Raw genomic sequence first — 23598 nt, 5'->3', positions numbered from 1 at the left:
TGTTTCAGACTCCCCAAAGGGTGAACTTCTGGGGGCTGTAATGAGGGTCCAGTCTCAGACCCCACGCCATCCAGACAGCAGCTGCCAGGAAGTCCCCTTCGCGACTTTCCCACAAGCCCCCGAGCACCGGGGCCCGAGCAGGACCGCGATAAAACCGAGGCATTCCCTGCTCCTTCTGAGCAGACGAGGAAGCCGGCCGGCCGGCGGTCCCGCAGGCTCCCGAACCACGGTCCGATTTTATCTGTCACACACCAGGTGGCTTTGTTTTGATTTAACTTTCAAAATCACTTGGCTTCTTCTGTGTGAGAAGAATTTGGGGGAGGTTTTAGTTCAGACTAATATTAGTAGGTTGAAAGAGGCTTATTCAAAATAAAACCACGACTTACTAAAATGAAGAAAGGGTGTGCAGTGCCGGGCTCAGCAAGCCCTTCGAGAGGGGAAATCGCAGGGCAGCCAGGTGCCAATGTGGCCTCAGCAGGACCAGAGAATGGGGTGAAAATGACACCAACCAGGGGGCCGGTCACATGGGGACAGACTTAGCCAATTTCCTATTCCAGAGCCACAGTGTCTGAGGAGGAGCCCCCCCAAAAAAACTCCACCCCCCCTCCCCCGCAAGGACAGCAGGGGACGTGGAGAAGGACAAGTCACACCAGGAGAGAGGAGGTCTGCCCACGTTTAGAGCTCTGCTTTGATCTCAGATGGAAAGGACACGCAGGGGATTCAAAGATGTGCTGGGAGGGGTTGGTGCGGGGATTTGTGGCTAAAGGAACACAGCACCCGTCCCCCCTCCCCCCGGCTCCCCACTCCTGACAGATGAGAAGTTGCTGCAACATCTCAGCAAGGAGCCAGACCGCCTGCCCTCTCAGACAGCACGCGTGACAACACGGCATACGCTTTTAAGCCAGCGAACAATTGCTTTTGGACAATATTCAACAGAGGAAGCCATTACCACCGATTCCAAGGGCTGTGCCAGCCCAGAAAACCCCCGACAGCTGGCACAGCCACGGAAGCTGCTGCCGGCTCCAAGGGTCCAGCCCCCACCTCAAAGCAGCCGGACGGGCATCCTGCTTCCGCAGGCTCGCTGCCCTCCAACACCTGCACCACAAAGCGAGCTCCAGCATGCTCTGGGCCCGACGACGCTCACACAGGGCCGGGGGCACGAGAGCCACGGCTGGGTGAGGACGTCCCGCCAGGGCCCGGCCATCGGCGTCATGCAGACCCTGCGGCCCAGCCAGCACGAGCCCGCAGACTGCAGGCCTCCAGGACGGGGAAGAAACACGTTTCCATTGTTTAAGCCCCTGTGTGGTCCTTTGGCACAACAGCCTGAGCTGACTCCCACAGCCTCTCGTTCCTGGTCCTTCACACTCTAAGTGAAAACAGCACCCTTCAGATTCGAGTCGTGGAACGCGGTTTTATTCTAAATCATAAAAATACTTCAGATACAAACAAGTTGTGCATCACAGTTCCCTGTTGCTCGCACACGCTCACAGGTACCTGAGTGCAGGGCCATCCCTGTAGGGGAATTCATCTCCATGGTCTAGATCAGGAACTGTACCTGAAGAAACTGACTTTAAGGCCAGCCCACGTGTCTGCAGGGACTCCTTCGCCATCAGTTTTGTGTCTCGCTCCAGGTACCCACTCCTGACAGTCTACCCTCCTCCCTGCAGGGTGCAGGCTCCAGCAGCCCAGGCCTGCCCGAGAGGGAGGGGAGGCGGGGCCCTGGGCTCCAACTCTGATGCCCATGCCTGCACTCACCGGGCCTGATGGGCAGTCCCGTGGTACGGGCACCAAGTGCAGCACAGCCACGTACAGCCCATCTGAGGGCCCCCGTGGCACTGGCCTCCGTGAGGATGGCTGCTGCCCCCCCCTCTGGGGCCAGGTACAGGTTCCCACCTCCAGGAGAAGAAAAACATCTAACATTCCAGAGAAACACAGGCCGGTGTCACAGTGGGCAGCAGAGCGCAGCCAAGACACGGAGGCTCCTTCCGTCAAAAGAAATGCAATGTGAGCACCTACGGAGCTCACCCTGGTGAGGGACAGAGCCAAACAGCTGAACAGAATCCTACGACAAGGGCCACACAGGGAAACCGGAGGGCAGAGAAGGAAGGAGGGCCGGGCAGGAAGGCCCAGGGCCCACCCCCACACGGGTCCCCAGGGAGGGAGGTTCTCAGGAAGGAAAGGAGGACATTCCAGAAGACCAGCGTGAGTAACGGCAGGAGGTCCAAGGGCCCTGCGCTGGGAAGGGAGCAAACAGTCCAGTCAAAATCGTGTTTTAGACAACACATGAGCATCTGATTTCTCACAATAAACCACAACAGAAAACAATGCCAAACTCCAGGGTGTTCCCTCCAATGGCAGTCCCTGAAAAATAAAACAGGAGGATGGAGGATTCATGGGCTCCCAGCTTCCCTGGGACAGGCGAGGCCCACATGACCCTGGAGACACTGCCTCATCTGGGCAGCAGGTAGAGCAGGGTCTCTGGGGACTCCCGACGGCTGGGGGCAGCCAGCAGGGAGGAAGATGCCCGGCCCATGTGCAGGGCAGGAGCTAGGGTGCTGCACAGCCCCGAGGCCCCCGTGTGCAGCAGCCTAGAGCACAGAGGATGACGACACATCATCGGCCACCCCCGAGGACCTTTTACAACTTCCAGCCTAAGTAACATGTCCCAGGTTACACTAGGGAATTTAATTGCATTTTAATGCCGAAATAACAGGCTCTCATCCCAAACCAGAGAAGCAGGCGGGTGGACACCAGGGGCCGTGTCCCAGGCCGCCTGGGATCTGGTGAGGAGGCTGGCCACTGCCCACCTGCCCGGCGGGGCAGCCTTCCTCTCCTGCAGAGAGAGAGGAGCCAGCCCGGAAAAGCCGCCCGGACACCCCAGGCCTCCAGCTCGGAGACAAGAGGACTCATCCACTGCCACCACAGAACTCAACAAGGTGCCACACGCCTGCCCTCCGTCTTCACAACCCCGAGCCAGTGTGGTGGGGAGACGGGCTCCACGTGAGAATCAAGAACCCATGATCCGTGACGCAGCTGCACCTGGAGCACACTGCAGGCTCCAGCCCACCGATCCGCCGCTAAGGCAGGGCCAACGACCGCGTGAGCACCGCACACCACGCTCAGCATCACTCCCACCGCGTGAGCACCGCACACCACGCTCAGCATCACTCCCACCGCGTGAGCACCGCACACCACGCTCAGCATCACTCCCACCGCGTGAGCACCGCACACCACGCTCAGCATCACTCCCACCGCGTGAGCACCGCACACCACGCTCAGCATCACTCCCGCCGCGTGAGCACCGCACACCACGCTCAGCATCACTCCCACCGCGTGAGCACCGCACACCACGCTCAGCATCACTCCCACCGCGAGCACCGCGCACCACGCTCAGCATCACTCCCACTGTGAGCACCGCACACCACACTCAGCATCACTCCCACCGTGAGCACCGCACACCACGCTCAGCATCACTCCAAGCAATTTTTTAACTCGCTCAACAACTCCTTTCTTACAAGGTTTCAACACCGAATGCCCAAGATGTCCTGAACTTCGGGTCTACCTTTCAGTGGTGACAGTACAGGAGCCTGAATTCTGGGCTGTGAGACCAAAAAGGACTCTGACAGAGCGGGAACTGCCCTGGGTTCAGGCAAGGGAGGATGCAGGGTGCCCCAGGATGGCGTTGGCATTCCCAGGGGCTGGCCCGGCATCTTTGGGCTGGAGCTGAGGGCCACCGTCACCAGAGGTGACAAGATGGGGTGGGGACAGAGAGTAGCCAGCGGTACCCAGGGAGGACCACCATCCCTCTGCCCATTCATAACCAATCCATCGAAACAGTATTTTAAAGGCAAGCGAAGGAGACAGGCTGCAGGACAAGGACCCCTGTCCACCGTGAGACCAAGGACCAGTCAGTCACACAGCATCTCAGCTTGGACTGTATGTGGCTCCGCCATCCACTGCTGCTCTCAGCTGGCGGGCCAATGCTGCTGCAAAGCAATCCCAAGACCAAGTTCACTTTCTACTTGTACCCAGGCAACATGGGCGTTCACACAGCTGTGGGCAGAACACCAGGCCCCGATGCCAGGTGCAGTGCTCCTGCTGGGAGCCCCGAGGGAGCTTGCCCAGACAACGCCCGGCTCCCTCCCGAGGCTCCGGCTGACCTGCCTGGGCAGCGATGCAATGTCAAACGTCACAGCAAAACGGCATTTGCATGAATGCCACTTTCCTACTTTTGATGCCTTATTTCAGACTCTGCCACAGTCAAGGCTTTTTGTAGGACCACGAATCACTCCTCCAGTTCACCGTAGTCAGGCCTGCCATGTCCTGGGTTTTCCTCCAACGACACGCATGTCCACCTGCGGTACGAAGCCACTGGCCCTGCCCCGGGCCAGGCTGGCTGGAATGAAGTGCTCCCATCACCTGTGAGGGTCACAGGAGGGGGGCCAACCAGAGGGCACCAGTGTTCCGAAAGGCCCAGCCTCAGAAACAAGCTTGTGAGACGTGCACACTAACCACAGCGCAAACCTCAGCGTGGCTCAGCTGGAGGTCTGTGAGGGCGACGGGGAGGCAGGGCGCCTGCAGGGGCCGAGGCTCACCTCGGGGACATCTTCATTTCCTCCTCCGGAGATGAAAACCCCCGTGAGACGCTCTGAATCCCCCTCCGGGCACCTGCATCTGCTCTGGTTACGTGTTCATGGCCACGTCCCCCAAAGGCAGGCGAGGCAGCGTGCAGGTGCCCCACGTGGCAGACCGAGGGAGCAGCCAGAAGTGTCGCCAGCGCGATGCGGCCAAGCCGGTTAGCACGCACCAGTGCTCGACCTCATTTCACTGCGCTCACCCCGACCGCACCGCCGCAGGGCCGAGGCACGTGTCTGCCAGGCAGAGCTTAAAACCCAGACAGGTGAACAGCTACTAGCACCTCTCCCTGAACTCCAGAGAACCGAGAAACGTTTCTATTATAGTTCAAAGTGGCAGAAGACAGAATGCTGGGACAGGGGCGACAGCGTGTCCTGGCTCCATACCTAAATGCCCTAGTTCAACCTTCATGACATGCCTAAGGGACTGCCCGACAGTGGAAGCCCATGGTGGGACGCACGGACTCGGTGCAAGGTCTGACCCCGAGGCCCCCACACTTGGCCGTGGGCTGTGTTTTCTACGAGATCACACTTGATCCTCAACAAGTCGTGGAAAGTCTCACACAAAACATGCAATCCACGGTCGCCATCATCTAGGCCAGCGGTCGCCAACCGTGAGGTCCGAAAGGTTGGCGACCGCTAATCTAGGCCATCTGCAGGCCTCAGGGAAAGACACACGGAGCGGGAGCCGCAGGAGGGGTGGCTCTGCCGCCACAGGCTCGGCGTCCCCGTGGCGGGGTCTCGGTCTTCGCCCTCTGGTCACTGTTCCTGCGGTGTGGAAACGGCATGAGGCAGGGGTGCAAGACTCTAAAACCAAACGCCCAGGAAAACACCCGCTAAACCTGAGAACTCACCAACAGCAGGTGCCAATCGATTTACCCGACTCCTCACCGCTTTGGCTATGAAAGCGGCCACTAGGAATCCATGTGAGCAAAGGGAGAGACAACTCATCATCCCAGGAGCGAGTTTACTTTTTTCTCTTATTAAACTCATTGGTTCATAGAATCACGCAGGTTTCAGGAATGTAATTCTGTAAGATCTGTATGTTGTATTGTGTGTTTAGTATCTGAGATGCGTATTTTTCATTATTCTCAACTCGGGCAGTAATGAAAAGCAGTTCATTTTATTAAACTCCAACATTCAGTTAACGCAGGCCTCAGAAGAACGCTGCCTGAGAACACGCAGCCCCGGGTTACGTTCAGTTTATGCTCGTACCAAGCAGGCTCAGCGCAGCCCTCTCCCGTGCACGTGATCCGTAAAGAATATCATTTATAAAAACAGCGTGTGAGCCCCTTTCTTCTCTGCTCTGGTTCATGCTGCGCTTCCGCCTGCAGGTTGTCCCTTTGTTTCATGCCCGCACACGCCTGGGACACAAGTAGGAAGTAGGCCTTGTGAACAAAAGACACCCTGTTCCTTGTGATCAGACAATGGAAGGGTTTTCACCCACCTCCTGGCCCATCCAGAGAATCTGCCACAGCTGTGTGTGCGGCTGTCCCCTGCAGTCCACCACCAGGACATCCCGTCACTGCTCAACAGCAGGGACCTGAGCACAAGCCGGCTCGGCTGCACAGGCCCTGGCACTGGGGGCTGGGGGCACGCTGGTTACAGGATGGGCCTAATTACCCCAAGAGCGTGGGATTCCAGGTCTGAAGGGGGCAGCACACGCTCAACAGCCTCAGGCTGTAAGCCTGGCCCATCCACACGGGTGAGCACACGCCCCCCTGCACCCTCGGACGGCCATGCCCACACTTGCTGATGCCCCTCCAGCAGGGAAGGCCGGGACCTGGATCGCCTCCTGCCGTTTCTCAGGGTGAAGAAACGAGCAGAAGCTATTCAGGAACCCAGGGGCACCAGTGCCACCCGTGAGGAGGCGGGAGTCAGGGAACAGGCTGCTGAAGCACAGGCCACCACACTGCACCGCGCACTCCCCGCAAGCGACTCCCCCATCACAGAGCCCACACAGAGCCCTGGCCTCTCTGGGAAGCCCTGTCCGGGGACGATGACTGTCAGCCCTGTGCTCACCTGTCCCCTGCAGAGCCCTGGAGCTCTAAGAGTCAGGACACTGTGCGGGTGCAGGTCGTTTAGCCACAAATCCATCTACCGTCCCACAACACTGTCCATGGGCCTCCTCTACCTGACACTGTATGTTCAATGACGTGGCGAAAAGACACCAGGCTGCTGCCACTGGCCCAACCTGTGACAATCTGAGCATCAAAAGTAGGTACTGAGTGTAACACATCCTCACCCCCTGAATTAAACAGGGACCCATGGCCTCGGCACATGCAAGAATCAACCAATGAATGCATATCGTTTTTTTTTTTCTCTCTCTAATCAACAAAATTAAATGAAATAAATAAAAATACACTGGGACCCATGAACTTGTGATGAGTGAAGCGAAAGCCCGGGGAGAGAGGAGAGCTGTCGCCCTGTGCACGCGTCCCTCCCATCACACACAGGGAAGTGCTGACTACAGCTGAGAGCACGTGCCTCCTGACACTGAGCAATGAGGACACATGTCCCACGGCTGGGACAGTGGGTCACGTGTGGGTAAGGCCCACCGACTACACAACATTACCACAACGTTGTTAGCTTCTGATTTTGATGACTACACTGAGGTTACAGAAGAAAATACTCTTAGTCTTAGGAAATACACACGGAAGTATTTAAGAGTAAAGGGACACCGTGTCTGCAATTTATTCCCAAATACTTCAGAAAACAACATGTACGCAGGTATCAGGAGAGAGCATTAGAGCAAGTGTGGGGAGGGTAACAGTGGAGAGCAGAGGTAGCAGACAGAAGAGGGCTCTTCGTACCGTTCCTGCAACTTCTGTGTAAGTCTGAAATGGTTTCAGGACAAGTCACAAAACCAGCCCGACGTGGCGTGGGGAAGCTGCTATCAGGTGGGGAGGAGGGGTGTCATCGGCTCTGCGGGTCATTTGGGGCATCAGGCGGAGTCCCAGGGGAAGGGAACACGCAGTGGACTTGCTCACCTGTGCCTCTCCCACTCCTGCTTCCAGGATTCAGACTCCACAGCTCCGTGTCACACGCTGCCCCACTGCCCTGACGCGGCCTGAACACACGACAACTACGCGACAACTTCCTCTATTGCTCTAACTGGAAAAACGGGAGAATGTCCTGTCAGGCTTCGCACGCTCCTGGCAGTCAAAGACCAAGACTTCAGAAAAGGGACTGTCATGGTATTAAAGCAAATACAGACACCGAGTATTTGAAATGCTAACATCGTTTCTCTAACCTTATATGGAGTACCGGTGTCCACTCGCCAAGGGGCAAAGCCTTCCGTGCGCAGCCAGCGTGAAAGTTCAAGGCATCACTTTCCCAAAAGGCCTCCCGTTTCCCCCAAATTTCCAGCCCCGATATTCAAGGATAAACCATCAGTGTGTGCAGACAATGGGCTGTTTAACACCGTCAAGGCAGGCATCTGTGGCTCTGGGGGTCACTGTGCCACTACCCTGAGCTTCAGAGTCTGGTGTTTGAACTGGCCACTTATAAAATCCGGAGGATACATTAGCCTCCTTTTTAGAAACATCAGGTTATAACCTGCAGTCTGTATGTCCCTCCTCCTCCCCCCAGTATCCCAGCCGACTTACATAGCAAAAGAATGCAATGAGATTTACACTTATCTTACCAAACACATTGAGAGCAGATAGGTTACATATCTGCAATAGTAGACACAACCATCTTACACATTAAACTGAAATAACCGTGGGAGGAGGGGGAGGAAGGACGGGAAGGACCGAAAGCTACGGACTTGGTAGATGTTGTCACCTCACCTTCAACAGAAAGACGAGGGGATGAAGACGACCTAATGGCCGCTGTCTCATCTGCCCGTGACTAGAACTGGTCACCCCTTCGACAGCCCACGTGAAGGGATGGCTGTGCTCCAACCCCACGTCATCCTTCGCCCTTGTCCCATCACTGACCACCTGAGGGCCCCGTAGAGAGGCATCACCCACGCCGCCTGGGCAGGCCCGGGGGAGAGCTTACTGGGCACCGGTACTCCATGTAAGGTTAGAGTCACGTACAGAACAGCCTTCCACACACCTGGCTCTGTGGCCGAAGGCTCTGGCACAGTCACCGGGAAGGACTGTGCTGACGTATCTGTGTCCGGAGCTCCTGGATACTGAAGGCGCCAGGGCCCTTGGGCCTCATCTCTCGGACAGATCTGGTCCCAAAGCCGGTGCAGGAGGCAGACCGGCTGCTGGGGTTGGTTCACTGCCGGACTCACCCACCCCGAGGGCCTCCAGGCTCCCCAGTGACCTACCCGCTGGATTATGGGCACAATCCAGAACCAGGTTTCGGATCTAGCCAGCCCACCCTCTTGCAGGGAACCCCCACCTTGGTAAGGGGACCAACATCCTGCATCCACTGGGCCCTCGCCCTGAGGAGTGCTGCCCGGCCACACACAGCACCCCCGAATGCCCTTCAGAGACACCTCGGCAGAGGAAGCGGGGAACAATAACTTTACTGACACATTATAAAGCAATCAACCCGTGAAAAACAATTACCATTTCAGATGGAGGCTGAGAAGGAACTCATGTTCTGTGAATGGTCCATGTCAGGTTAGGTCAGAATGCTAGACATTTTGCCGGCTAAAGACAGTATCATAAGAAATTCCTAAGTGACATTTCCCATTTAATGACAGAATCACACTGTCACACATTTCCCACCAATCACCACACACCACCCCCTCCCCCACAGGAAGGTCTGAAGGGGATCAGTGTGAGTTTTCTGCAAGTCCCTGATCCCCTTATGGAGATTCTACACCAAAGAAATGAAAGTCCCCCCATGAAATGGGAAACTGTCTCGATGTGCTTGAAAAAGCTTCAAAGTACGTTTATGGGCAGGAACACAGAAAGAATCAAAAGCTATAACAGGTAACGTCTATTTGCTTAGCAACCGCACCAGCATTCATGGTAGAAACACGGGGGTGTCCTAAGCTCGTCCTCCCTCCGGGAAGAAACGAGATTTAAAAATATCTTTACATGGAACGACAGTGTTCAGAAAGAAAAGAGACAGAGGGAAGTGACACAGTAGGAATGACATTAACAATCATTTCCTACAAAGTAAGATTTAAGTGTCTTCCTTTTAAATAACTAAACAGAAATACCTTCTTCATACATGGTTGTTTGAAAAAAATGTAAACCAGCCAGAATTCCATGAAATCACACACTGGCTAGTGAGCCCCTTACAGGACGTAGTCCAACATGCTCATAAGGGCCCCACTGAACTCTCAGAGTTGAAGCTACACACTCTCAAATGTCTTCATGGGGAAAAGGTGTCCAATGGTACCGCCTACCAATACCAGGCAAGCAGGAAATACACTGCGTCTACCAAACAAGACATGGGGCTCAATTAAAAAAAAAAAAAAATCAACCGCACACCCAAACATGTAAGTGGCAATCAACGTGGGGTGTAAAATCTTTGCGGCAGAGGTGTAATTTTTACAGGCCAGTAATGAATGGCCTCCTAATTCTAAAACTTTTCAATCAATGACGGTCCAAGGACAGCCAATGGGGCCAAAAGGACGACGTCACGTGCTCCGACCCACGTCACCAGCAAACCCCAGGGCCTCATTTCCTTGGCTGAGAGAGGATGGGAAGTTAAATGTTTAACTTCGACCCAAACTGACTAAAGGGAGTGTAGACACACCGATATGGACTGAAGCTATGGTAACATTTATGTGGGACTATTTCAAAGCATATAAATAACCCCCTTTTAGCAGGATGGTTTAAGGCTTGTGCTCACGAACCCCCTTTGCCACCTCGTGCTGGGTTCTGCAGAGCCACCAGCACGTCAGTTCAGCCGTGACACAAACGGAGCACGGGAAGGAGGAAGGGCAGGCCACACGCGGGCCGTGCCTATCACGTCTAGAACAAGCATGGGATGGTTACCGGGCGCTTTATTTTATGTGGCTGGGAGGGAGTGTGGGAGAAGAGGGGTAAGTAAGGAATAAGAAACCCTCATTACCCTCCGTGGGTACTGGGCGTTGAACTCGTCCCCGATCCGCCGCAGCTCCTGTGCGATCCACATCTCCGGACGCATGTCTGCAGGTAGGGCCTGAGACTGCCGCATGGAGGCTGCACCAGAACAAGAACAAGAATTACATCGTTTCCATGGTCAGGTAGACAGGTGTGCAGGCAGCACGCCCTTCGCACACGCGCACTCCTATTTCTGGGAGCCCCCTGACTGCCAGGCCTACAGTAACAGATCATCGTGGCTCACCCGCCACCTAACTCTGCATCAAGAGTAAGGGATGTCGAATGATTGCCTTTCTCGAAGTTGGAGTTGCAGCACTGCAAAATTCAAAAATTTCCCGGCCAATCAAACATATGCTTCCACTTCAAGAAGGCAAACACACACACAAATGAATAAAAATCATTGGACGCACTTGAGGACATAAAAATTGAGGTTGTCCGTAAAACAACTACGTTGATCTTCATACCAGGCACAACTCCTCGGGAACATTTCTAACATCGCAGAGGAGTAAGAGATGAAATGGTTGTTCGCTTAGGAGCACGAGTGCCACCTGAGAAAGGACACCGGGCGGGCGGCCTGCCGCGTGCCTACGCAGGTGGGTGCAGCGCTGGGCTGATTCGCCGGGGCCACCACAGGGCCAAGTCCCAGGGTAACTGTGTGTTCTGCCTATTAACACAGCCAATGGGTGCAAGTCTGCACCCCCACGTGGGGGCAGAAAAAGTTTTGGGTATAAAAGCAAAGGCATCTTGGATGAAGAGAAAAGCGGGAGGCTTTCGTTACACTGTCACCAATGCCCACACCTGCTTGTTAATGGAGCCACTGAAGCCACGTGACAGCCAAAATGAAAGGGAGCAAAAAGGCAAGTCTTCAGGACATCCACCGCGCATGGGAAGAGGTCTGCACACGCCCCCAGGAAAGGCCTTGCCCACACCCGAGAGCAGTGCAGAAACAGGCACTGGAAGCGACGAGCCTCATGGGCTGAAACATATCACATGCAACATGTTATCTTCTTGTTGAACTGTACTCGCAATTAAACACACACGTTCCATTTCAAACACCACAAAATATTTAAAAACCTATGGTAATCAGATCTCATGACAACATAAATATAGCTTCCTCTTATATTTTTTGCAAAAAAAAAATTGTTTTGTACTTTGTATTTTATTTATTGTTATAAATAAAACTGACATTGAGTCACAGCTTCTGAAAAGTACTTAAAAGTACAAAAGGGTTTGGTTTCAATTCCCTATCAAAGGCACGTACCTGAGTTTCAGGTTTGATCCCCAGCCACGGTCAGGGCAGCACGTGCAGGAGGCAACCAATCAATGTGTCTCTCTCACATCCATGTTCCTCTCTCTCTCTCTCCCACCCTCCCTTCCACTCTCTCTCTCAAAAAAAAAAAAAAAAAAAAAATCAATGGAAAAAATATCCTTGGGTGAGAATTAACAAAAACAAACAAAAAGTGAACTCAGTGGCTCAGTTGGTTAGAGCGCCATCCTGTACACCAAAAAAGTTTCGGATTCTATTGTCGGTCAGGGCACAACTTAAGGTAACCAATTGATATTTCTCTCTTTCCCTCCTGCTTCCTCTCTCTTTCAAATCAATACAAAACAAAACAAGTTTTAACCAAGTCTTCTCCAAACTGCTGCCCCATTCTAACTGTCCCCAGCCCCCACCCAAGTGAATCCCACAGTGATCCTACAAACGCAGCACCTGAGAAGCGCAGGGCACCCTGTGTGGGGTGGGAAGTATGGAGAGGGTGAACAAGCAGGAGCTCACACAGAACCTCCCCGGCGATCTGCACTCCGAATTAGGCCAGAGGGAAGCGGCTTTGAAAGGAAGGCATGGCGGAGAATGTAGGACCTGACAATGGGGAACTTTTAGGGTAAGCTAGGCCTGTCCCTGAACACCCATCTAACCACATAAAAATCACTCTGGCTGAACCCTTGTCATGCAAATATTTCCATGGTTACTATGTCAAAGTCCATAAAACTTAAATTTTAAATGACTAAACTGACAGGACACACAATTTCGGGGTAGTATGATGCCAGGTGGTGATGTAATAGTTGACTCACTTTTCCTGGGTTCAGCGCTCTTTAAGGATTGACCCCATTACAGTACCAAACCATGACTGTTCTTTTTATGCTATCAGCAATCAAGCATTCTTTCCTGACTTTCGAAACTTTTAGAAAGAGAAGCCACCCTTGAGGGAAGGAAAGCATCCTTTCTTGGAATGACTCCTTATCCACACCAGCGCCTGCAGAACGTGTCATGTGATCCTGCAGATGGCCCTGCAGGGAGATGCACCTGCAGGTGAGCAGGCCCGCCAGCGGGCCACCCCTGGGCCACTTAGAGCCACATCACCCACCTCTCCCGGGCTCCAGAGCCCACTCATGGCTCACCACACACAGCTTTTTTAAGGAGTAACCTGCTTTCAACCCTGGAGTCAGAAATAAAGAAAATGCCAACCATCCACAGAAAATCTGTGAAATACAGGTTGTTTTTTACAAAGCCGGTAGGCTGGTAAAACTGCTGCAAGTTACCTGATGCTAATAAACCAAGAGAGACACTGCCTTACCAGCAACTATGAATGCCCACGTGCCAGACCTCGTCCTAGCAGGTGTTCTGGGCACAGCAACCACAGAGGCCGAGCCCTGCCCCCACAAAGCTAACGTTCTTTGGATTAAATGCTAAGTTTTAACTAAATGCTGTTTGCTTTGATACAAAACAAAACCATTCCACCCGTTACTTTCCCTCAGCGGCAGCGGAAGCCTGCTGAATGTGTGTGGTTTGAAAGGCTCTGTCTGGAGAACAAAGATGGCGGTGTAGGTAAATGCCAGTACTCGCCGCCTCCCACAACCACATCAAAATTACAACTAAAATACAGAACCATCATTCAGAACTGCCTGAAATCTGGCTGAAGTCCTACAACCAGAGAAGGAAAGAAGAAAGCCCATCGAGATTGACAGGAGGGGTGAAGGCACAGAGAACGGGCTGGTCCGGCAACCACGTGTGCCGTCGTTTTTAGGAGGGATATCTAGGCTGAGCGAGTGGTCCCAGCCCCACACCAGACCCCCAGCCCAGGGTTCCAGAGCCAGGAAGAAAAGTCCCTGTAACTTCAGGCTGTAAAAACCAGCAGGGATTGTGGCTGACGCACATAGAAGCTGCTGGAGACCAGGCAGTTCCTCTTAAAGGGCTGGCACACTGACTGACTCAGATTCGCTTCCTCTGAGCGCCAACGCTGGGGCAGCGGCTTGGGGGGACCCAGGGACATAAGGGGAGGAACTGGGTTGTCTAGCACCAGGCAAAAACTTGGGGGCGGCTTTCTCCCAGACAGGAGTGCTTGCAGGGATTATTATTCCTGTACTGGGACCTCCCCCGCCACAGAGCTGAAGGACAGGCACCATATCTGAGTTTCCATCAGATTGGCTCACACTGTTTGCTCTGCCCTGGTGATTCCCTGAGACCCTGCCCCATCCAATCTGCAGCCCCACCCAAGCTGTTTGTAGCAGCTTCTCCATATGAATGGCCTGCCCTGGCTCAGGCTTCCATTGGTCCTAAAATCCCTCAAACAAACAGTAGCTGGGTTCAGTGTGCCCCATACCTCTCAATAAAGAGGCTCCAGGCCTGTCAATAGCAGGAGCCTGCCTTGTTTTACAGTTTGGCCTCTCCTGGGCACTTCCAAGCCCAACACAAGTAGCAGCCCTCTACAGATCTTTCTGTAGCTGCTGACAGGTAGCCCCAGGAAAGGCACAGGCAGAGGCTGACTGCAGGGGGGACCGCAGAGCCTGTGCACCCAGTGGACAGCTTCAGACCATACCAGGTTACAACTCTACATATCTACAAAGGACACACTCAAGGGGCAGACTCAGGGAGCACCAAAGCCCCACTGAAGCAAGTCTTCCTCCATAGGGGTGTCTCCTGCACAGCAGCTCTTCCACTGTAGTCACAGCTGGTCCTCACTGCCAGTTGGCCTGGGGGTCAATTCCTCCCAGCGATGCCAACAGCAATCAAGGCTTAACTATAAGACAGTGCACACAGCGTACACAAGGGTGTACCAACAGTGCCAGCTCAGGTGACTGTGGAGGCTGAGCCACTGGGCCCTACAGGACACCTATTACACAAGGACACTCTACCAATTCCAGGAGACATTGCAGCTCTACCTAATACACAGAAATAAATACAGGGATGCAGCCAAAATGTGGAAACAAACGAACATGTCACAAGTGCAAGAACAGAAATCTCCAGAGAAAGAACTAAATGAAAAGGAAGTAAGCAAACTACTAGATACAGAGTTCAAAACAATGGTTTAAGGATGCTCAAGGATCTTAATGAGAGCTTCAAGGGACTTAGTGAGAATTTCAAGGAAATTAGTGAGAACATCAAAGACATGAAAAAGGACCAGTCAGAAATTAAGCATACACTAACTTAAATAAAGGATAATTTATAGGTAATCAAGAGTAGAGTAGAGGATGCTGAGAACCAAATCAGCGATTTGAAATATGAGGAAGCAAAAAACACCAAATCAGAAGAGCAAAACAAAAAAAGAATCCAAAAACCTGAAGACAGTGTAAGGAGCCTCTGGGACAACTTCAAGCCTACCAACATTTGCTTCATGAAGGTGCCAGAAAAAGAGGGAGCAAGATACTGAAAACCTACCTGAAGAAAAAAATAACAGAAAACTACCTCTACTTGGTGAAAGAAATAGACTTACAAGTCCAGGAAGCACAAAGAGTTCCAAATAAGATGAACCCAAAGAGGTCCACACCAAGACACATCATAATTAAAATGCCAAGGATTAAAGACAAAGAGAGAATTTTAAAAGCATCAAGAGAAAAGCAGTTAGCTACCACAAGAGAGCACCCATAGGACTGTCAGCTGATTTCTCAACAGAAACTTTGCAGGCCAGCAGGGAGTGGCAAGAAATATTCAAAGTGCTGAATAGCAATGACCTATAACCAAGATTACTCTACCCAGCAAAGCTATCATTTTGAACTGAAGGTCAGACAGAGTTCACAAAGAAAAAGCTAAAGGAGTTCATCACCGCCAAACCAGCATTACATGAAATGTTGAAGGGTATTCTTTAAGAAGAAGAAAAAAGGTAAAAAATATGAACAGTAAAATGGCAATAAATACATATCCTCTCTAATAAAATGGTAATATGCAAATTAACCATCACTCCGCTACATAAACCACGCCCACCAGCCAAGCCACGCCCACCAGCCAATCAGAGCAAGTATGCAAATTAACCCCAATCCAAGATGGCTACAGCCACAGAGAGCAAGGTTTCCCAGGTAACAGAGTAAGCCAAGCTTTCCATAGCCGTTGCAGGCCTAAGCCTCCACTCAAGCTACAAAGTTTCAATTATAGAAGGTAAACAAATTCAAACAAATGGCGGCAGAATGGAGCTTGAGAGAGCAGGCCAGGGTTGCCGGCGGCAACAGGGGAAGCAAAGCTTTCCGCATACCCTGGCCAGGCTCACCCGCTTAAGGCTACAAAGTTTCAATTGTAGAAGGTGAATTAACTGCCACAGAAATGGCTGCCGGAGCCCCAGGCTTGGCTCCGCTCCAGGCTACAAAGTTTCAATTGTAGAAGGAAAATAAATTCCAGATACCAGGGCCTCCCCTTGGGTTGCCAGGGGGCGTGGCCGGCCTGCAAACCACCACAGGCCCCTCGCTCAGGCCGTCCCACACCCCAAGGGAACCCCCACCCTTATCTGTGACACCCTTCAGGGCAAACCAGCTGGCCCCCACCTGTGCACCAGGCCTCTATCCTATCTAATAAAAGAGCAATATACAGATTGATCATCACTGCAACACACAATATAGCTGCCCCCATGTGGTCAAAGATCCTGCCCCCATGTGGACACAAGATGGCCAGCAGGAGAGGGCAGTTGGGAGGCACCCAGCCTACAAGGGAGGGCAGTTGTGAGGGACCAGGCCTGCAAGGAAGGGCAGTTGAGAGGGACTGGGCTTGCAAGAGAGGGCAGTTGGAGGTGATCAACCCTGCAGGAGAGGGCAGTTAGGGGTGACCAGGCTGGCAGAGGAGGGAAGTTGGGGGCAAACAGGCTGGCAGGGGAGCAGTTAAGCATCAACCAGGCTGGCAGCAGAGTGGTTAGGGGGTGATCAGGCTGGCAGGCAGAAGTGGTTAGGGGCAATCAGGAAGGCAGGCAGGCAAGCAGTTGGGAGCCAGCAGTCCTGGATTGTGAGAGGGATGTCAGACTGCCCGTTTAGGCCCGATCCCACCAGGATCGGGCCTAAACGGGCAGTCTGACATCCCTCCAGGAGTCCCAGATTGGAGAGGGTACAGGCTGGGCTGAGGGACAACCCCCTGCCGTGCACGAATTTCGTGCACCGGGCTTCTAGTATATCAATAATTGAATCTAAAAATAAAAATAAACAAACAAGGAATCTAATGAGCAAAATAAACTGATGAATAAAATAGAACCAGAGGCATGGAAACATGGAACCGACTAACGAAACCTCAGAGAGAGAGGGGAGGGGAAGAGATTAACCAAAGAACACGTGCATACATGCATTATCTATGGACACAAACGACAGGGTGGTGAAGGCCTGGGGCAGGGCAGGACTGGGGGTGAGGGGCATAGGAGAAGCTCTTTCCTTCCTTCCTTAAAAAAATTTTCTATGAGGTCACAGACTATGTTGTAGGCCTCGGGGGATATATAAGTAAACAAAATAGATAAAAATTCCTACCCTCATGAAGCTTACATTTCAATCAGAGAGATACAGACAATAAGCATAAATATGTAAATTATAGAACAGCTTTAAGATGGCAAGTGCTATGGTTTAATAGAACAGGGTTAAGGCAGAGCAGGAGTGCTGGGGGCTAGGGAGAGGGGGTGAGCTGAATTGGCCTCACCTACAGGGTGGCATTTGAGCCAATATTTAAAGGAAATGAGATTAAAAGAAAGATAAAAAAAATGGTGAGACCCACATTAACTAGATTATATAAATTAAGAATAAATGCTTTATAATGGAATGACTACTGAGAAGCTAAGTCCCTTTAGAGGAAAAGTTACTTGCAGCTCTTCCCTTCTTCCCTGAGAGGCAAGATCTATAATCTATAACCCAACTATCATCTCAACTGTTAAAGAATAAAGTTTCCATCCTTGTCTCAGTGGTGCTAGCAAAGTTGTGAAACTCCAGTCAGTTCTGTTTGTGCATTAAGTGGTTTGGTCTCATGACCACTAACTGTAATCCACAAAGTGTCTTTCTATACATGAATCAAATGACACATGAAAATGGGAAATACCTTTCAAGAATATGTTACCGCTGGCCAGATGGCTCAGTTGGTTGGCATGTCATGCCATACACCAAAAGGAAAAAGGTGGCGGGTTCAATTCCCAGTCAGGGCCTATACCTAGGTCTTGGGTTCAATCCCCAGTTGGGGAGCATATGGGAGGCAACCGATTGATGTTTCTGTTTCTCTCTCTCTCTCTCTCTAAAGCAATTAGGAAAAAAAAAACATATATTTTTGGGTGAGGATTTAAAAAAAAGGGGGGGAATAGTTTAGAGATACTTGTGTTTGATATAAAAATACAAAGCATTGCCAAAAAGTTTCTTAGACAAAAAACATAAAATTGAGCAAGTTTCCGAATTCCTATACTGGTATAGTAACTGCAAACAATTATTGAGTCTCTACCATGTTTAGATACTGTGTTAAGTATTTTATCTGAACAATTTCTTTTTATTTATTTACTCATTCAACAAATACAATTAACCACTTATTTGTGCCACAAATCATCCTAGACTCTGGAGATACAGCAGGGAAGAAAGCAGACAAAATCCTTACCCTTATGGAAATGGCTATATAATAGGTCAGGTGGAAATAGTGCTAGAAACATAAATCAAACCAGGCAAGAGGGGGGGTGGGGAGCTCCTTTGAGTGGGGTGCTAATTTAATTTAGGGTGATCAGAGGTCTCCCTAATAGGATGATAATTGGTTTGCTGGGAAAAATTGTATATAGAAAGAAGATACAGCAGAAAGTAAGAACATGGTCAGTATTTTACTCTATTTTATAGGAAACTGAAGGCCTAGGGATATTGCTTTTACTGGCATATGTATGTTTGTGTCTCATAAGTAATAAGGGGCAAGTCTACATGACCCCTGGTCTACTGACCTCAAAATGCATCCCTTACTCCCCAGAATACCATTAAATTTACTCAAGAAGTTAAGCTTTTTCTTAACTTCATCACTAGTTTAATCTCAGTGACTGTCATAGTTGGTCTCATGTCACATGAGAACAACCCTACTAAGTCGTCAGCCTGTCAGTCCCACAGTGGTGCTGGTCAAAACCAGAATTAAGTTTGCTTAATTCCGTCCCACTGTCAGGGAGCATGTGGTGAAGGGGTCAGGTGTGGTCTCCAGAAGGTGCAGTTGGAACTGGTGGGGTACAAGGACCGCTCCACCCTCAGTCCCCTAATCCTATCTGGATACTTAACCCAACTACCCCCATTCTAACAATATAGTCCACCTATCAAAACGAGAACCTACCTTCCCATTCCTACTCTATAGAAAAGGTAAGTATCAGGCATAAGTATGTTTATTTTCCTATTTGCAAGATTCCTACCATCTTTAAATGCCAACACCTGATCAAAATGGGCCCTTATTCGAAACAAAAGCTCTTATAACTACATAGGAAGGTCAAATTTTAACTTCTGAGGCAATTTTACATGAACGCAAAAACTCTTCAAAGGGGAAATTCTGATGGGGTGTATTTTTACCCATAGGAAATGTAGTTTTTGCATTTAAGAAAGCATTTCACCCCATAAACATGGCACTGAAACTTAAAAAAAAAAAAGACAATGAAATATAAACTGCTTTAATGTAAACTGCTCAGGGCTGAAGGCCGCACAGGCCAGCTCCAACCCTGCAAGCACCCGAGCCAGGACCACCTGTGAGGAGGTCGAGTTTTCTAACCAAAAGCCCCTTATCAGTCCATGCTACTGTGCCAGGCACAGGCAAATGTGTGATGTCAGGGGAAAAAAAAATACCGTGAGGTATAGAATTAATCCATTTTTCTACACTGAGGGGGCAGGTGAAAAGGAAGGCATTTTTCAATGTCAAAGAACTTCAAGTCACTTAAAGGATGTGTGCTACTTAACAGACTGTTCTGGCTCAGCTACAAAACTATTTTCCAACCCATACGGTAATTTCAAATCTTAAAAGCTCAGCCACTGAAAACATTAATATTGTGGTTAAGTGGCTGATAGTGAAATTAGGCTGGGGCTCTCAGGAAGGCTTTTCTGTCGCACCGCCTGCCAGGGTGAGAAATAAAAACCAGACCGTCGCTTCACAGCGAGCGAAACATCAGTCACCCAACCCGTCACCCTCTGTTACCAAGGCAGGTGCTCAAAGGCACCGAGGCAGCCTCTTTCCACACCCAGCTGTCCCCTTCCTCTGAGGGGTGCTGTGGAAAGCCACCTAGTGGGGCATGGGGGGGTGGGGAGGAGTGTCATGTCACACCTGCATTCCCACCACTGCAGTCTCGTCTGGGGTACAGGACTGGCACAGCTCTCACTTCCGAGGTGGGGGGCGGCCACTTGAGTTCCCATCACGTCACTGCTGAGTGTCAAGTGCGGAACCAGAAACTATATTAAGATTCACGGAAATACTCACTTTACACAGTCTTCAGTCACCTACACATGCCGGGCAGAATCGAGATGAGGTTTCAAAGTAATCCACATGGATGAGGCTGAGAACCCAATTCTCAACTCAGAACTGAGAAAGGACGCCTGTCCCGGAAGAGACAGGGAATGCAGGGCTTTGAAGAAGTGATTTCTGCTTTTAAACACACAACAGAACATACTCGGGGAAATACGTGCACGCAGCAGGGACATCGTGGGGCCATCCGCCTTTTATTCCCTGAGCAGCATCTGATTTGGCCGAAAGCCATAAACGAATGGACCGTTTCTCTGTAGGCTCTCAAACCAGCACTACACTGATTCCAGAAGAATCACTCAGAAACGGTGAGTGGAAGCACTGCCTCTGCAGGTGGCCACGTTCCTGTGCAGAATAAAAATCCTGGGATGGGTGTTTAGCCCCGAGTATCACACCTGAGTGTCTTCAGAAACATCTACCAGTTCAGTCACCCACAGCTCACAAACGACCAGCCTCCCAAGGACTCCTTGGGAAACCCACCTGCATGATCGGCCGTGTTGCCTGCTCCAGGATTCCGGGGGAGCCCCAGGGGAAGGAGGGACATTGTCAGCCGGGAAGCTTTACTGCGGTCAACGCTGCAGGATCACCCCCAACTCTGCCGGATCGCAGACCTCAAGGAGCCAGAATCCAATTTTACACACCCACCCCTACCGCTGGGTCTAATTCTCGCATCATTTTTTGGGTAAATACTGTATCAATTCCACTGAGCCCCTGATGAAAACGAAAGGGTTTAGAAATGAAATAATGTGACAGTACTTGGCATCCGTGCCAGAAAGTTCCTAATCATGTTTCCCGGGTACCCAGCGTCAAGCGAGGACAGCGGCATTACAAACAGCTGCTAGGACGGAATACCACTACGAAGCTGCAAGTCAAAGCCAGGGTTTCTCTCCTTACCCTTGCGATGTGCATGGCCACTGCTTTTATGTGGCTGAGTTAGAAAGTCCAACCCCCTGCTCTGATCATTTGGAAACTGCCAGTAAACCAAGGCTGCGAAGCTGGGAGCCAGTGCCCGGGGTGTCTTTCTCCTTCCACCACGAGCTTTCTTAGTGAACTTAAGCTCTAAAGGCATTTTGGGCAACATGCTCGGCCTTTCCACTCATTTACTACTTTTTTTTTCTAACCCTCACCAGAGGATGATTCTATTGATTTTCAGAGAGAGAGAGAGAGAGAGAGAGAGAGAGAGAGAGAGAGAGAGAGGGAGAGGGAGGGGGGGGAGGGAGGGAGAGAGGGAGAGAGAAACATCCATCAGTTGCCTCCCATATGCACCCGGACCGGGGATCGAGTCCGTAACCACAGTAAGGGACGGTGCTCCAACCAGCTGGGCCACCCTGCCAGGCTCCACTCCTTTACTAATTCAGCATCGGGAGACCTAGTTCTCCACTCCGCCTGCAGGATTCCCACACACTTTACATTTGCTAGAAGCCAGAGACACGCCAGGAGCAACCCTAGAACCTGAGGTTTTATGTCCAAAGCCAGCTGGCTGCCTCCTGGTCAGAGAGAAGCCCAGCTCTCACGCCAGGTGGAGGCCCGTGCGGGAGCCTCTGCACCCTGATGCGTGGCAGCCCAGCCTGGACGCCCACGCTGCGTGTAGGGCCCGTTTCCCTAAGGTCCCACAGTCCTTGCTGAAGGCATCGGGTGCTACAAAGCCCTTACTTGCAGGGAACAAAAATGTTCCCTTCTAACCCCGACCTCCATCTTGACTCTGTTCCCTGGGGCTACAGAGTCTGTAACCCTCAGTCCTTAACCCTGCTTTTTAATCAGCGAAGCTGCCACTCCATGCTCCTCCTTGTGCCTTTTACCAGGAGCCGTGGGAAGACCCCCATCACCACCCTGGACCCCTCGGCCTGCTCCAGAAACCCGCCGTTCTGAGTGGTGTTTCGGGGTCTGCACTGGGTCTGGCCAGGCCGGACACAGAACATGGCTCTTCCTTGCTTTCCCACCACCGACTCAGCCCCTCTGACAGGCCAGCTGCAGCTCGAGGTCTGTAGTCTTAGATGCCTATCAGAGCCCTACAGGGGACCCGACTGTGCCATCTTATTTTGAAAAACAAAACGAACCCCCACACTCAGTACTGTCAAATGAAAGCCAACCCTGAGCTATAAGACAGACAAAAATGCCAAACCCCTTCTCCGGACAGTACAGAAAATGTCCTCCATGGACAACTTATTTCACCACTTACTCCATCAATACTATAAAAACAAATACATTTTAGAGAGCTTTAAAAAGTAAATATGCAACTCCATTCATTAATTTACGGAGAAATAAAGTGCTAACAAATCTGAAGTTGCTAGCTTTTGGTAACGAGACGTTATTCCTAGCCCAAAATCAGATCTTGGGGAGGAAATGTAAATTTAAACTACAAACATAAAAATTCCTGACTACAGAGCCAGTGTGGCTTCCTCTATGAACTTTAGCACTGGCAGCAGGAAACAGGTGACAAAAACCTCTTCTCCATTCGCATTAAGGATCTTAAACGTTACTGTGCTTCATTTCAATGCTAGCGAAGACCGAGGCATGGGACAGACACAGAATCCTAAAAAGCTACATCTTAAACAGCCTTTAAATGAAGACTGTAGAAGTCTACCAGGTTTGCGCAGGCAGGTAACGGTAGTAACGGTGACACACGGCGAGGCACCGGCCTGTCAGACGGGACACAGAGTTAGTGATAACTCACCAGCGAGAGGAGGCCAAAGGAAATCTTCCCTCTTAAAACCAATTCACGAAAAGCCAACTGCATAAAGGAAAAACAAATTTCACACCTCAACTCCAGACACTATTTTACATAATCGCAAAGATGTAATTGTCATGTTTGAACGTCTAATGGTTTAAATATTTGTCCTCAAAGCATATGTCTGTCACAGTTGGGCTGGCTGACTCCTCCCTAGAAAACTGGCAAAACTTGTGCGTCCTGACCGAACACATTTATGCTGAACGGTGGAGGCCGCCTCTAAGAGACACAGGTGAACACAAGCCCACAGCCTTTTGTAGAAACGGCCCTGAAAAGAAGGTCAAGCACAAGAAGGTCAAGCACTGCGTCCGAGGGCGGGAAACGGAAGGCTGCAGCCAGCAAAGCGTGTGAGCGCTGCATGGAGGCTTGAAGGCTTGGTCACAAAGGCGGCGTGAGCCGTTGCTCCACCCACTGACCAGCCTGTCCTAACCAGTCAGGCCACAGCTAACCTCTGCGCAAGGGCAATCCCCAGCGAGGGTCCTAGGCCCCGCCTGCAAACCACAGAGACCATGTCAGTGGCTGTGCTGGGTGCCCCACGCAGGAAAGGTGGGGCTACGG

At 51.3% G+C, this 23598-nt stretch overlaps 1 protein-coding gene across 4 annotated transcripts in view; it reads right to left on the bottom strand.

The window, feature by feature from the left end:
- The window catches only part of BCL2L11 (BCL2 like 11), a 45617-nt gene that overhangs the window by 4523 nt on the left and 17496 nt on the right, over positions 1 to 23598 (bottom strand). For all 4 annotated transcript variants that reach the window (XM_079792797.1, XM_079792796.1, XM_079792795.1 and 1 more), the window contains one exon: positions 10623 to 10732. In XM_079792797.1, the coding sequence (XP_079648923.1) occupies positions 10623 to 10732 (110 nt within the window). The remainder of the gene's footprint in view (positions 1 to 10622; positions 10733 to 23598) is intronic.

The sequence above is a fragment of the Cnephaeus nilssonii genome, assembly GCF_951640355.1.
Source record: "Cnephaeus nilssonii genome assembly, chromosome: 15".
Taxonomy (NCBI): Eukaryota; Metazoa; Chordata; class Mammalia; order Chiroptera; family Vespertilionidae; genus Cnephaeus; species Cnephaeus nilssonii.
This window is presented reverse-complemented; position numbering and strand designations above follow the sequence as displayed.